At 35.9% G+C, this 16,088-nt stretch overlaps 1 protein-coding gene across 2 annotated transcripts; it reads left to right on the top strand.

Annotated features, from left to right (window-relative positions):
• Positions 1-4,073: 4,073 nt before the first annotated feature.
• Arl5a (ADP-ribosylation factor-like 5A) lies at positions 4,074-15,541 on the top strand. Of its 2 annotated transcripts, XM_013028882.1 has the most exons (6): positions 4,243-4,339; positions 4,458-4,518; positions 4,977-5,124; positions 7,737-7,820; positions 11,100-11,251; positions 14,149-15,541. In XM_013028882.1, exons 3-6 carry the CDS (start codon positions 4,981-4,983, stop codon positions 14,195-14,197), a joined length of 429 nt encoding a protein of 142 aa, XP_012884336.1. In that variant the 5' UTR covers positions 4,243-4,339; positions 4,458-4,518; positions 4,977-4,980; the 3' UTR covers positions 14,198-15,541. The 2 variants fall into 2 exon arrangements, with proteins under 2 accessions (XP_012884346.1, XP_012884336.1); XM_013028892.1 differs by lacking the exon at positions 7,737-7,820 and having other exon boundaries at positions 4,074-4,339.
• The last annotated feature ends 547 nt before the right edge of the window (positions 15,542-16,088 follow it).

The raw sequence follows: 16,088 nt of genomic DNA, 5'->3' as shown, positions 1-16,088 counted from the left end.
CAAAAAGAAAAAAGCCGGAAGTGGCACTGTGGCTCAAGTGGTAGAGCATTAGCCTTGAGCTGAAGAGCTGAGGGACAGCGCCCAGGCCCAGAGTACAAGCCCCACAACTGGACCCCCCCCCAAAAAAAATTGTGGATTAAAATCAAATTAGGGCTGGGAAGGTGGCTCAGTGGTAGAGTGCTTGACTTGCATGCATGAGGCCCTGGGTTCAATTCCTCTGCACCACATAAGCAGAAAAAAAGCCGGAAGTGGCGCTGTGGCTCAAGTGGTAGGGCACTAGCCTTGAACTGAAGAGCTAAGGGACAGTGCTCAGGCCCAGAGTTCAGGCCCACGACTGGACCCCCCCTCAAAAAAAATAAATAAAATCAAATTAATCTTCAAGCTGGGCACCAGTGGCTCATGCCTGTAATTCTAGCTACTCAGGAAGTTGAGATCTGAGGATTGCTACTTGAAGTCAGCCCCAAGCAGGAAAGTCAATAAGAGTCTACGTTATTGCCAAGAAAACTACCAAAAAGCTGGAAGTAGAGCTGTTGCTCAACTGGTAGAGTACCAACCTTGAGCAGAAAAGTTCAGGGACAGTACCTAAGCCCTGCATTCTAACTCCAGACTGGCAGGTACACACAAATTACCTTCAAAGATGAAAGGATTTGCCACCTTGTAGGTATTCAGAATTTTATATCTTAGGTTTTGAAAGCAATTATAGCAGCATACTGAAAAAAAATCATAGTGTTGTTGACCTAAGTGTTTATCCTCCTTAAGCCATTAAGCAACATGTAAGAAACATTTTTCTTATATTTAGAGATCTCTATGTACTTTGTTTATACACACACACACACACACACACACACACACACACATTTCTATTGTTATAAGGGTACCATTTCTTTCATTGGGCAGAGTCAATGTGTTTTCCTCATGAGTTTTGGCAAGTGTAACTTTTGTCCTGTCCCTAATGTACGCTATTATTATAAAATGTATTCCTGGAACACTTTAGCTGACATTTTAAGAAGGCACTGATTAAAAATTAGTAACCATCTGAGAAACTTCTGGCTGTGTTAACATTATACAGATAGTTACATTAATAAAATTGAAGAGATGTGTCATTGTAAATTGGGGGCATAGAAAAATGGGTAGAAAGACAGAATTACCATGCTGTTTAGAAACTTTCTAATAGGAAAAAACCTGCACTGTTGAAGGCGTGGCTGTATTGTAAAGATGAGATTTATTGTGTATCACAGCCTATAATATTTCCTAGGTTGGAATTCCTTCCTCCTCAAATGAAGATTTTATTTTAATTAATTTATTTTTGTTGGTAGGGATTGAGCCCAGGGCCTGGGCTCTGTCCCTAACCTCTTTTCCTTAAGGCTGGTGCTCTACTACTTTGAGCCATAGCTTCACTTCTGGTTTTCTTGTGGTTAATTGGAGATAAATGTCTCATGGACTTTCTTGCCAGGGCTAACTTTGAAACATGATTCTCAGATCACAGCCTTCTAAGAGGCTAGGACAGGTGTGAGCCACCATTGCCTAGCAAATGATCTGATTTTAAATGAGTCATGCTACATAATTTTTCTCAGGGAAAGATGGTCGTCGATGCTATATGCTTAATAAAAAATAGAGATACATCTTGGGATGGAGCTGATAGATGTTAGTACTTAATATGGCTTTTATGTGTTAAGTCAGAGTGAAACAATCACACTTGTTAAACAGTTTTACTCTGTTCCATCTATGACACCTCTTAACTCCCTTAACAGGTTTTCTACCTATTACTAACCTTCCAACAGCTACAACATTGTTATTCCACCGTGTTCATCTCTAAACATGAATAGAATGGGCTCTGGATTTTAAAAATGATACTGAAAAGCCTGTATGAGGGAACAGTACTTGCCTTGTGCCAGGAAGAGTAGTTGTCACCAGGAGTGTACAGGCCAACATGTTATAAACAGTTGAGCGGTGCTTTTTTTAAGCTGAGATTAGTGCACATAGAAATAATGGTGGTAAGTGCTATACAAGAAGTGTTGTAGGAAGGCAAAAGAAAAGTAATTTCTCATGGAAAATGGGACCTTAAAAGATGACTAGAGGGCTGGGAAGGTGGCTCAGTGGTAGAGTGCTTGCCTTGCATGCATGAGGCCCTGGGTTCAATTCCTCAGCGCCACATAAAACAGAAAAATCAGGAAGTGTGCTGTGTCTCAAATGGTAGAGTGCTAGCCTTGAGCTGAAGAGCTGAGGGACAGCGCCCAGGCCCAGAGTTAATGCCCCATGACCGATCAAAAAAAAAAAGATGAATAGAAATTCCCTGCTCCTGCCATGAATAGAAGTTGAAGAAGCATCTGTTGTTGAGTGTATACCCTGAAGGGAAGCATGACTTGAACTGGTAATAGTGATGAGAGATAAAGCTGAACCCACTCAATTGTGAAAATCAAATAAGAGTGGCATTATCAGCTCTGTAGTGCAGAAAAAAAATATTGTAGAAACAGAAGATGGATTTGAGAGAGACTAGGGAAAAGGATCAAAAGAAGAGTTGGGAAGCACTTCACCTAAAAAAGTAGGCAGTAGGTAGTTTTTTTGTTTTGTTTTGTTTTTTTGGTGGTGTCTTCTGTCCCTCAGCTTTTCAGCTCAAGGCTAGCACTGTACCACGTGGGCCATTGCACCACTTCCAGCTTTTTCTGCTTATGTGTTGCTGAGGAACTGAACTCACGGTCTCATGTATGCAAGGCAAGCACTCTACCATTGAGCCACCTTCCCAGTCCCTAGTTTTTTGAGATAGAATTAATGGAAGTGGTTAACAAATAAGATGTTGGGATGAGTTTAGGAGGAATTTGGGAGCACAGGGTAGAAACTGTTTTGGTGCTAGGCATTCCGGTGTGCTATCCTAATTGTTATACTATACTGAAAGATAGTATTTCCTTGGGGCTGGAAATGTGGCTTAGTGGTAGAGTGCTTGCCTAGCATGTATGAAGCCCTGGGTTCGATTCCTCAATACCACATAAACAGAAAAAGTCAGAAGTAGCACTGTGGCTTAAGTGGTAGAGTGCTAGCCTTGAACAAAAAGAAGCTTAGGACAGTACCCAGGCCCTGAGTTCAAGCCCCAGGACTGGCAAAAAAAAAAAGAAAAAAAAAGTATTTCCTCTTATTATTTTATAGCAAAGAAACAAGGCCTTATTGTTAAATTTATTAATACATAGAATCAATATGCATTAATAATTACAATTTCTTAAGAGAAAGAATCTTGGGGTCAAAGAAGTAATTGCTATAGTCACATAATCTTTTGAGTTAGTTTGTGATACAGTCAGTAATATATTACTACTTTTCATGGTTCTGTTATTTGACTGACCGCAGCCAGAAAGCTGTACCTTGGGAACTTATTTTTCATTACAGTCAGATGGCAGCTGGAACTATAGAGGCATGTAAAGCTTCAAGCATGCTGCATGTGCTAGATAGTTTCTTTATTCTTGGGTCTAGACTGTCAGCTGGAATGGCTAAAACTGGGGAGGCTGGTCACTGGGAGGCCTGCCAGTTTTTTCTTACCATAAAATCTAACCATCCTAGCTTTCCTCACTTGACTGCACAGAATCTTGGACTTTATAATGTCTGTTCACCCTCGGTGGGAATTGTCTAAAACCACCAGGTGGCAAATATGTGATTTCTTTATCATTTAGGCTTAGAAATAAAACATCATTACTTCTGCTACTTTCTGTGAGTTAAAAGTGAGTCCTGGCATCAGCTCAGCATCAAGAGGAGGGTATACCCAAGACCATGGCTATGTAAGAATTGTCTTTGGAGACTAGCTTCCTCCACACACTGCTGTCTTTAGGATATGATTTTACACTCTGGAAATAGATGAATCCCAAGGTGCCATAGTGACATATGAAGTAGGTAAATCCTGGAGAACACGAAGAGCAGGCAGTTAAAAACAAAGCAATAGTCAGGTCTACTCGTATTATAGTATAACCAGTATAATCGTAACAGTCTACAAATAAGTGAATTTCTGACTCGAACTTTAGGTATCAAGTGTATATATGTGAGATCGATGAATAGGAAAGAAAAACAATGCTCTTTGTAGTGCATAACTATCATTCGTACATTTAAACCGTCGAACCATGGTAACATGACAGATCTAAGGATCTGTAGCGCTAGTAGCAATGATTCCTCTTTGACTTCTGTGGCATCATAGTCTCTTAAATTTTCTTCCAGTCTCCTGACAGTCTGGTAGAAAGACTATAGTGCTTCTGGCTGCCTCCAGAGGTTGCTGGAAAGAGAAGAGGTCTCTGTGTAGAATGAGGAGGACAAGGGAAATGAGCATAATAGCACAGTTCTACTGGTATTGTTTAGCTCTAAGAATGTAAGATATGCCATAAAGTGAATTTACTGTACTAAGATGGGGCAAAGACAAATATTTTGTGTGTGTCTATGTTTCTTTAAGGTATTTTCTTTAATTAAATTTGTTTTTTATATTTCAGAGCACAAAGTTATCATTGTTGGGTTGGATAATGCAGGGAAAACAACCATTCTTTACCAATTGTAAGTATTAACTACCTTAAAAATTAGTTGTTTTCAGTTACTTTTTCTGCCAGGTGATATTTGATAAATGAAAGCAAAGCAATTTATGTGGACGTTTCTCAGTAAGAAAGCAAGTTGACCATAAACCAGAAGCCAAATTTAACCAAATCTTTATAGAAACAACTAGACATTTATGACATTGAGCATGTTGTTCAGTTGTTTTGTACTAATGCTTTTTTGCTTTTGGAGAGGTGAAAAATATTTGTTTATTGACTTTTCTGGAATGATCTAGATTATTACTCAATTCCAGTTCCAGTTCTTTTAAGTCTTAATTTGTTCATGATATGAGTTAGTGGGAAAGGTATAATTTGCTAAAAATATAAAAGGTCAGGTTGCTTTGTTTCTCAGCTAAAAATGTTTAAACAAGCTAGCTCCCTTACTGATTATAATATATATATATATATATGATTTTTTTCCAGTTCTATGAACGAAGTTGTACATACATCACCTACAATAGGAAGTAATGTAGAAGAGATAGTGATCAATAATACACGTTTCTTAATGTGGGATATTGGTGGCCAAGAATCTCTTCGTTCTTCCTGGAATACTTACTATACTAACACAGAGGTAATATTTCTTAATATGCTAAATCTTCTATGAACACAGTGTTCTGTAAATCTTTAGATTTGAAACTTTTAATCTTTCAAAAATATAAGTGTTTTGATATATTGAGTTTAAGCATAGTAGAATATTTGATTTGGTATTATAGTATTGCATTTCTGGAAGGAAAATTACTAATTGATTAGTCTGATTGTGTCATTGGTTTTAGATTGTGTTTTCATAATGACTTCCATCTCACAGTTTGTAATTTTATTTCTTATATTTGCTAAGGGGGGCGGAATTCTAGTTAAATGAGAGAGGACTCTTAAGGTTTTGAATCTTATCCAATTGTACTGTGCATTTTTTATGCGACACAGAGTATTTTTTCTTTTGGTTCTAAAGCATTTTAGACACAATCTTATGTTTGTATTTACATGTTTCTTCCCAGGAGAGGGCTTTAGGCATATTCATTTGTATACCTATAAAGTGAAGGGGCTGTAGCAATTGTTTCTTAGTGCTGATCATACTCTAAAAGTGTAAGGCTGACTTTAAATCACTAAATAACAAGGATATGTAACGGTCTGATAACCGTTAAGAATTTAATTATAATTTTTGGAAAAGAAGAGATGTATATAATGATGAAGATACTAAATTATACCAATACCTTGGAAAGTAATAGCTGTATTAAAATGCTTTGGAACAGAATGCATATGTAGTAATAAAGCCACTTAGTACGCTAGCTGTTTTCTTATCCACTTGCCTCTGGATATTGAAATCCAACAGTAATTTGTTGGAAACAAGTAAGTAACTTTTAAAAAGTAAATAACTGGGAGCCAGAAGCTTGTGCTGGTAATCCTAGCTACTCAGAAAGGTGAGACTTGAGGATCACCATTTGAAGTCAGCTGGGACAGGACAGTCTTATCTCTTATCTCCAATTAACTACCCCCCCCCAAAAAAAAAGCCAAAGGTGGTAGAGTTCTAGACTTGACCAGAAAAGATCAAAAACAGGTCCAGGGTTCAGGCTCCAGGACCAGCACAGAAGGGAAGGAAAGAGGAAGGATTTTTTTTCTTGCCAGTCCTGGGGCTTGAACTCAGGGCTTGGGCGCTGTTCCTGAGCTGCTTTTGCTCAAGGCTAGCACTCTACCACTTGAGCCACAGCACCACTTAACTTCTAGCTTTTTCTGTTTATGTGGTACTGAGGAATCGAACCCATGCTAGGCAAATATGCTACCACTAAGCCACATTCCCAGCCCAGTAGGAAGGATCTTAATGATAGGCATTAACTTAGGCATTATAGATTAATTTATCACTGTTTCCCTCTTTCTTTATAGTGCTCTTAGAATTGAGGATCTTTCATTGTGTCTTCTACCAGTCTCTTCCTTGGGTTAAGAAAGAGCTCTACTTTCAGGAAACAGATTTAAATTACTCAAGAGACAGTTTGTTTTTTAATTTAAAAGTTTTCACAAGGAAGAATTTAAAATGGAAACTAGCCCTGGTAGAAGGGATGTCTCTTGGTATTTACCGAATTGCATAAAACAGTTTTAGATACCTTCCAGATTTGGAGTATAATGAGCTGTTATGAAGTTAGATATATTATTTACTTTTTTAAAATTCCAGTGGAGCCATCAGCTTGGTTTCAGTCTGTAACATTTTAATGGATTCAAAATAAATTATATACATAGACATTATTGTAAAAAAAAAAAAGCAACCACTTGATTTAACTGTCACATTACTTATATTCATGTCCTTTTCAGTTTTCAAATGGATATCAGTAAGAAATATATGCCTGGAAGTAACTTAATCTTAGGACTGTAACTTTTTTTTTCTTATGATAAGGTAATTTTTTTTTAATTTTTTTTATTGTGAAAATACTGTATAGAAGGGTTACAATTACATGGGCAAGGTAATGAGTACATTTCTTATCAAGCATTGTAGCCTCCTCCTTTGTTTCCCCTTCCCATCCCATCCTCCCCCCACACCCCCCTTTTAAAGGTTTTTTTTGGGGGGGTCCGGTCGTGGGGCCCGAACTCTGGGCCTGGGCGCTGTCCCTCAGCTCTTCAGCTCAAGGCTAGCACTCTCTTCTGGCTTTTTTCTTTTTTTGCTTATGTGGTGCTGAGGAATCGAACCCAGGGCCTCATGCATGCAAGGCAAGCACTCTACCACTGAGCCACCTTCCCAGCCGGTAATTTTTTTCTTTATAGTGCAAACAGCTGGATATAGGTCCATTAGTATTTAAGACTAGTTTAGAAAACAAATGTATTCTGTTTTGATTAAAATATTAGCATCATGTTACTTTATTTTCCTTAAAAGTCAGTAAATATATTTGACTTAGACATGGATGAAACCTTTAGACTTTATACTCCATAGCAACTATCAATGGTTTTCAAGTAATACCATAAGATTCTAATGTCTTGGTAGGCATGTAGACTCAGGCCTGTAATTCTAGCCTTCAGAAGACTGAAGCATGAGGTTCTGGAGTTTGAGAGTAACCTGGGTTATTTTGTTTAGATTCTGTCTCCAAAAAACTGTAAACAAAACAAAAAAAAGAAAAAAGGATTTTAATCTTGTGGTACTAGGAGCCTTTATAGATTTTCAAATGCAAAATTATGTAATCACTTTTTTTTATGTGATCTTTTCAGTTTGTAATAGTTGTTGTGGACAGTACAGACAGAGAGAGGATTTCTGTAACTAGAGAAGAACTCTATAAAATGTTAGCCCATGAGGTAAGTCATCTTTTTACCTTAGATACTGGGGGAAGGAAATGAGAATTTGCATCACATTTGTTCTTCCCAATTTCTCATGGGGGTGCTATTTCAGAATTTAAAAGAAACATTAGTTCTAAACATCCAAATCTAAACTTTTTGTCAAATGATCCAACTTTTCTAAAACTTCACATATGAGGCTTGGAGAAACAAACTTATAACTATAAATGGCATACAGAAGTTGCTAAGTATATATCTCTTGAATTTGCTATTCATCTCCAGTAAAAAAAAGTGTGTCATTTTAAGAATAGATATCTTCAGTATGTACAGCAGGTAGTGTTTAAAATGGCTCATGTACAAAAGATCATGTTTGCCTTAAACATTGACATCTTGCTCTGTCAAATTGATGGATTGTCTTAGTCCAGTATATTTTCTGCTGATTTCATAAAATAGGTAAAATAGATTTACTTTTACTAAAGCTAAATCAAGATCACTAAATAAAATTTGAACCTTTTCAATGTAAAAAAAAATTATATTCAGAGTTTTATTTTGGAGACCCTTAAATAAATGGCTTTATTGTGTTTTCATATTTTTGGCTTAGGGATTTCTCCAAATAATTTCAAAATTAATGCTGATTACTTATAAATAAAGTAGCATATAGTATGTATTATGCTAACTTGTGTCAGAGGTTTGTTCTTTAAATAATACCAGCATTTGCAAGCCTGACCTATAAAAGACTTGAGCAGCACTAGGAAGAGTTGTTGAAACCTAACAGGATAGGAATTCAATCCCATGGAAAATCCATTTACTTAGTGGCTCAGTCACATATCAACTACCAATGATGGTCCATTTTCTATTTAGGATAAGAGAGAAAAATAGTTAATGTCCTTGATAATGACTCAGTGCAAGTTATAATCAATTTCAAAATTTTTGGCCTTTTATAGAGCTACATGAATGAATTATAGTTGAAACTCATAATATTAAAATGATTAACATCTAGAAATTTTCCTTTCTGAACCTGTTATTCAAGAACTGTTAGCTGTGGTACATTAACAGCTGCCATCCTGAAGAGGGCACTGTAACTAAAAGTCAGGCCTTCAAATAGTTGGACAAGGATTAAGTCAATTTTTTTGTTCTATAAAATGTTTTACATAATCATTTTAACTAAATAAGAAATTTATATATTTTTCTAATAAAAAGATTGAAAAAGTCATCAAAACCATATTCAAACAAAGAATCATGTATGGAACAGTATCAGTTTGTTCTTACTGATTTTTTTGGTTGTTGTGCTGTATTGGAGTGGTCTCTGGGCTTAGAGCGCTTGATTGGCTTTTATTATCAATGCTGGGGCTCTGTTGCTTGAGCTATGCCTCTGGTTTCAGCTTTTTGCTGGAGAAAAAAGTCTCAATTGTGTCTGGTTGGGCTGCCTTTGAACCTCAATCCTCAGATCTCAGCTTCCTGAGTAGTTAAGATTATAGGTGTGCCTTGCTTGGATTCTTTCTTAAACACAAATATATACAATTAAGATCACAATCTCTAAGCAAAACCCTGGATTCAATCCTCAGCACTGCATAAAAATGAAGAAGAAAGACAACATTTAACACAGTTGAGAAGATTAACAAGCACAACAACAGAACATTAGTTTTGTCAATATTGTTCTCTATATAAGTAAAATTTTATGGGACTTTATCAGTTCTAGCCTTCATGGTTTTGTGGCCTAAGAAAAATAAATATAATTTAGTTCTTGTACTTATTCTCAAAATTGTACATAAACTTTAAAAAATATTTACCTGCATGCATTTTTATCAGGAAAAGGGTGGTAACTTTGACTTGCTATCCAGTAAGTTTCGTCTTTGGCTTTAAAAACTGTTTTGGGGTGGACACAGTGGGCTGGAAAGAGACTAGGAACTTTTGGCCTATTCTAGGAATAAAACCTACCAGTCATCTTGTGATATGTATAGTTCCTGTATTTGGAAAGGGGTTAACTGTGGTGGATATCTTGCTCAGATCAGGTTTACAATGAATGTTAAATTATAAAAAAACAAATTCAGAAAGTTGAAAGAACTTTTCTGAGAGTCATAGCATAGAAGTGTTAGAACTTAATATCTAACTGGGGAAATTTGATAGGTTTATTGCCCATCTAAGATGACTGTTACTCAAATTTATGAAATCTTCATGGCAAGGCCTTTGAGGTTTGAAGATGAATATAGTTGAATTAGGATAGTCTTTCTCAACTGAGAATTAAGCACTAAAACTCTTAAGATAAACATATGTAATGAATTCACTTATTGCCTGTGCATTTAGAAGATATTAGCTATATCCACTGTTGGAAGACATTTAGTATAGCCATGGTAATCATTTTTTATAGAACTTTGTTCTTTCGCGGAACCCTGGTTGCTAAAAGCTGGTTTAGGAGATTGAAGGGTGGGCAATGTATGCAGTTAAATGATTTGAATAATGTAGAGATAAGACTGCTCAAAATGGTTCAGAACAGTAGATAGGTGATCAATTAAAGCAGCATATTTAAGCCAGTAAGGTAGCACATGTCTGTGGTACCAGTGCTCAGGAGGATTGAGTTTGAAAGCATACTAGGTTACCTAGTGAAACCTTGTCTAAATAAATAAGTACATAAAATCAATAAAATAAAGCAGAATATTAGATAATGAGTAATGTTAAGTCAGAAAATGCAAAGTAAAATAGAAGAATATAAGAAGGGTAGAATTTTGGCAAGTCTTTGAGAACTAGATAATAAAGAGCTACTTTTTATTGGCCATAAAGCTTACATCTTATATTTGAATATATTAATATATTTGAATATATGAAATACAAGGTACAATAAAAATGATAAATATGTAAGTTCATACACTTACATATTTAACGTTTGTTCAATTTTAAGTTGGCCTCTCCAAGCCTATGAGCTGTGACTTAGTTTAGGTAGAATAATTAAAGAAATTCTGAACAGAGGCTGGGTCTGCTAGTGGAGGTAAGATGATTGCTTTCTGAAAACAGCTGGCAAATAATTGTGAGACCTTTTTGAAAAGTAAACTAAAGCACAAAGGACTGGAGATAGAGATCAAGTACAAGATTCTAAGTTCAGTTTGAAACCCAACACTGTTGAAAGATGAAAAAAAAAACCAACATTATAAGCAGGCATAGTTGGGTGGGGTGCTGGTGGCTGAGAATAGAGTTTTAAAAATAAAAATAGATTCTAGGTTACTACGATTATGGAAAATTTGTTAGTTGAATTGGAAAATAAGTAGGAAAATGTATTCTCATTAGAAGTTTTGTTTGCTTTCATAGGACTTACGAAAAGCTGGATTGCTGATTTTTGCTAATAAACAAGATGTTAAAGAATGCATGAGTGTAGCAGAAATCTCCCAGTTTTTGAAGCTAACTTCCATTAAGGATCACCAGTGGCATATCCAGGCATGCTGTGCTCTTACCGGCGAGGGGTAAGAAGTCTTCCCCTTAGGTAACATGTATTTAGTCTAAAAATGTATTTCTTAAAATCACTTAAGTATTTAGAGGGGAGTTGTGTAACAGTTGAAGTCTACAGAGATTTCTTTTAGAATGATTCTGCAAATACTAAGACACAGCATAAATATAATACACATAAATCCCAACTAATACATATAAAGATGATGCAGTTTCTGGAGGAGCTCTTTGAGAGTTTGAAAAATCAGGAAATGCCTGTTGTGTTGATGGAGCTTAAGAATTAACCATTGCTAAGCATGTCCTATCTCTGGAGTGCTTTCCATACAATGTCTTAGTTAATCCTTATGACCACCCTACAGGATAATTGTTCTTACTCTTATTTTATGCATAAAAAAGCCAAAAGAGGAAAAGACTCAAACCTGATATAGTGATACTCGCTGTTTATTATATCACTGTTATCTGAAGGAAATCATTGCTGTGTGTTTGGTTCATGGGTAGACTGCTTGGCCTAGCAAATGCAAGGCCCTGGGTTCAACCTCCAGCATTGGGAAAGAAAAGTTATATGGCATGTGAATCCTTAGCTCTAGAGAGAGGTGTTGGAAAACTAGTGCCAAGAGGTGAAAGTATTTCAAAGTAAAAGTAATGGATAGTTCAATTAAATGTTCATTGAGTTTAATAAAGAGTGAGTAAATTCAATGAAGCAGTTAATCAGAACAAATTTTATGTATTGGGAAAGTGGGCACGGGATGGTGAGTTTAAAAGGGAAGTGGATTTTAGGATAGCATCTCTAAATGCTTTTAAGTATGACAAGAAGAGAAGGGAGAGATTAAACAAAGGAAATTTCATCTGGATAAAAGCTATAAGGAACTGGGCACTGGTGGCTCAGACCTGTAATTTCAGCTATTTGGGAGACTGAGAGCTGAGGGTTGTGGTTGGAAGCCAGCTCCAGCAGGCAAATTTGAGAGTTTCTTGTCTTGAATTAACCAACAAAAAAAGGAAGTGGAAGCACAGGGGTGGCTTCTGGTGGTAGAATGCCACCTTGAGTGGAAGGGCCAAATTTCAAGCCCCTGTATGGAAGGGGGGGAATGATAAATGGAAGAGCAAAGTTTCTGTTGTTATTTTTGAAAAATATGACAGATCTATATGTATTTAAAAGCAAGAATAAACAATTAGAGACAAGGATTCTATAAAGAGGTCTTTTAAGTTTTAGGCTGAAATTCTTGGTATATTTTGAAAGGGCAGAAATAAATGGGGTAAATGAGAAATTCTTACCTTTTCTACACCATGATGAAAGGTGAACAAATATTAATGAATTCTCAAAACTGAATCTTAGTGAAGTAGAAGACTTGGTTTTCATTTTGGTATTAGACTCCGGTGGTTCAAGAGCACACACTATGGAGGCTGGCCTCACTATTCCTCATAATCTGCCACTGCTAACCTCGGTTTCTCTAACATGGAAAGATTTTGATCTTACTATTAAGACTGAAGTAATGGCTGTTAAATGATTAGTACATTTTCTAGGTAAGGGCTGCTCATTTAACAGTTTGGAGTTAAATTACCTAGTTCTTAATTTTATTATTTCGAACTATCCCTATTGGTAATAAGAGAAAAAACAAAGCCACTCCCAAATAGCCATTTGTTTCTTTCATTGTCACTGACTTTTAATCTTAATATTATTTGACTCTACTTGACTCCAAAAAATTTGAGATTTGAAAAATAAAATTTAGCATTTTATCATGGTCTTTTCATGGCTACAAAAGCTCATAGTAGATAGTCATTAATAGTAGTTAACCCTTGATTTTGTTGTAACATATGTTTATAGCCATTACCTTCTTGCTAAACATTTGTGGGGTTTTCTTGTTGTTTTTATCATAATGAACATTCTTTTTAGTATTTGGATTAGTTCAGTTACCTGTCATTCAGCAGTAACTGGTTTAAGTAATATATTTTATTGCCTTCAAATTTTTATATCCAAGTATAAAATACGTATGTATATACTCAATAACACTACTATAATATCTTAAAGTATTTTTTTTTGGGGGGGGTCCGGTCGTGGGGCCTGAACTCTGGGCCTGGGCGCTGTCCCTCAGCTCTTCAGCTCAAGGCTAGCGCTCTACCACTTGAGCCATAGCACCACTTCAGGCTTTTTTTTTTTCTGCTTATGTGGTGCTGAGGAATCGAATCCAGGGACTTGAGCATGCAAGGCAAGCGCTCTACCACTGAGCCACCTTCTCAGCCCCTTAAAGTATTTTTTGAAAGGAAAATTTTGTTACCTGATTTTATTTTAAGGTTACATTTCTAGAATTAGCAAAAGTGTTACAGAGTGTTGGTATTTTTAATATTTTTGACATATGTATGGGTCAGGCAGTATTTAAGGCTGAGTGTGTTTGTGTATTTGAGGTTTTGTGTTTGTGGTACTGGGACTTGGCTTGTTAGGCAGATGCTCTGTCACTTGAATGATTTCTTCATCCTGGCATTAGAGCTACAGTAGAACCAAAAGTAGATGTACGGGGTATAAGAGTGTGGCTTCAAAAAGCCAGGCGCTGGTGGCTCACGCCTATAATCCTAGCTACTCAGGAGGCTGAGATCTGAGGATCGCAGCTCAAAGCCAGCCTGGGCAGGAAAGTCTGTGAGACTCTTATCTCCAATAAACCACTAGAAAACCGGAAGTGGTACGATGGCTCAAGTGGCTCGCCTTGACTGAAGAGCACGGGGACAGTACCCAAGCCCAGAGTTCAAGCCCCATGACCGACCAAAAAAAAAAAAGAGTGTGGCTTCACTGTCATAGTGTCAGAATTGAATGTTACTGATTTTTTTTTAAGTCCTTGTTCAGGCTAATGAAAAAATGTCTTAGTTTGTAGACTGTAGCATTTTTAGGTATGATTTTAATCATAACATTTTGTTTTCTTTCTAGATTATGCCAAGGACTCGAATGGATGATGTCACGACTCAAGATTAGATGATCTCTACTGTCCTCTTCTCATGAACTTTGTATAAATGAAGTGCTGGACTTTACCTGAAAGCTGCAAAAATTAATGGTTTAGATATATTTATAATAAACTTTCAAACTTTTTCTATAAGAAGAAAATTAAGACCACTTATTTGAAAACAAAGATGAAGTTTCACCTTCCAATTTTCTTTCTCATTATTTCCTTCCAAAGTATGTTATTAAACTGTGATTGACATTTTTCTCAATGAATCCTTTCAGGACATTGTAGAGCCTGTGGTAAGTACAAAGGGCGAGGAAGACATTTTGAAATTTTAAGAGCTTTATTATCAGTATAATACTCCCTAGTTGATGTTACTCTCTTCTTGTTCCATTGAGTTAAAATACAAATCACAGATGTTCTTTCCAATTTTTTAATGTAATACTACTTAAGAAAAGTATTTTGTTTAGGACTGTGTATGTATGTATACCTCAAATTCAGGTTAATGTCTTGATTTATATTCTGTAGAAAAGAAAATAACACAAAAATTAATATTCTTGGATAAGTACTGGCCTTGGTGTTCAGAGCCATTTTGTACTTTTCCCTGTGTTCTCTGTATTGAACTAACCAGCTTTCCCAAATCATTGAGCTGCTCTTAAAAAAAAAACAAAAAAACAAGAATCCTTGATATTGTGTAGCTGCTTTTTGTTGATCAACAACACATGGAAACATGTAATCAACCAAGAGGAATATCAGTCAGAGTCTTGGCTTAGTGTTACTAATGGGCAGAATTGCACAGTAAGCAATTACCAGGTTATTCCTTTTGTTCGTTCTTACACCATCTAAATTACAGAATGAACTTTTAATTAGCCAATTATAAATTGTGATTAAAACTATCAAGTTTTTTTCCTGATTATAAGCTATTGTCTATCCATGTCTATCCAGAAAGGCAGACTTCTATAAATATTATTAAATAGTTTAACTGCAGTCTTTTTTTATTATTAAGCTAGATGTCAAGCAGTTAAAATGGATTTGTGAGTATAAGGCATCTGCCAAGCAACATTGATCATTTCTTATTTCACAAATTTCTGATTTTAGTAGTTGGGATAGTTTGAGACTTTTTTGTTCCTTTAAGTTTTCTTGTATCTTCTGTAATATAAATGCAATGTTTAACAACTGTAAAATATGAATGTTTTTGAATGATTTTAAGAATTTGATTGAAAAGTTGACTGACTTGTTATTTGTACTAGGAAATAAGTTGAACCCAAACACCTTTTATATTTGCTTAGCGTTTTTTTCTTTTTTTAATCTGAAAGTTGAACTTCTGTTATAACTAGAAATAGAATTATCCTATATTAACACATACACTTGAATAATCTATTTACTTTTTTCACGTCCTGAAAATGTTAATCCAAAAGTTAATCCAAATTTAAGAATATTCCAGGAAAAAAAATAACTCAATCCTTTTAAATTTTAGATTTTGGTTAAGACATAAGCCTTGAAAGAATTTTGAAAGTTCTTTCTATAAGATAAGGAATAGTTAATATCTAAATCCAATTCAGACATGATCAATGTTAACATTGGAGGTTTTGTGTTTTGTATTTGTGTTATGTTCATAATGCAAACAGATTACATAGTATTTGTCAACATCATTTCTGACAGTAAACCCTAAATTACTAAACTTTGTTCATAGGTTCTCATACTTTTTCAAATCACTATAAAGTGTATTAGAAATTCTTGGGGCTGGGAAGGTGGCTCAGTGGTAGAGCGCTTGCCTTGCATGCCTGAGGCCCTGAGTTCAATTCCTCAGTACCACATAAGCAAAAACAAAAAAGCTGGAAGTGGCGCTGTGGCTCAAGTGGTAGAGTGCTAGCCTTGAGCTGAAGAGCTGAGGGACAGTGCCCAGGCCCAGAGTTCAAGCCCCACG

This window comes from Dipodomys ordii, unplaced genomic scaffold, assembly GCF_000151885.1.
Source record: "Dipodomys ordii isolate 6190 unplaced genomic scaffold, Dord_2.0 Scaffold5, whole genome shotgun sequence".
Taxonomy (NCBI): Eukaryota; Metazoa; Chordata; class Mammalia; order Rodentia; family Heteromyidae; genus Dipodomys; species Dipodomys ordii.
Note: the sequence above shows the minus strand (reverse complement) of the source record. Positions and strands in the feature narration are given on the sequence as shown.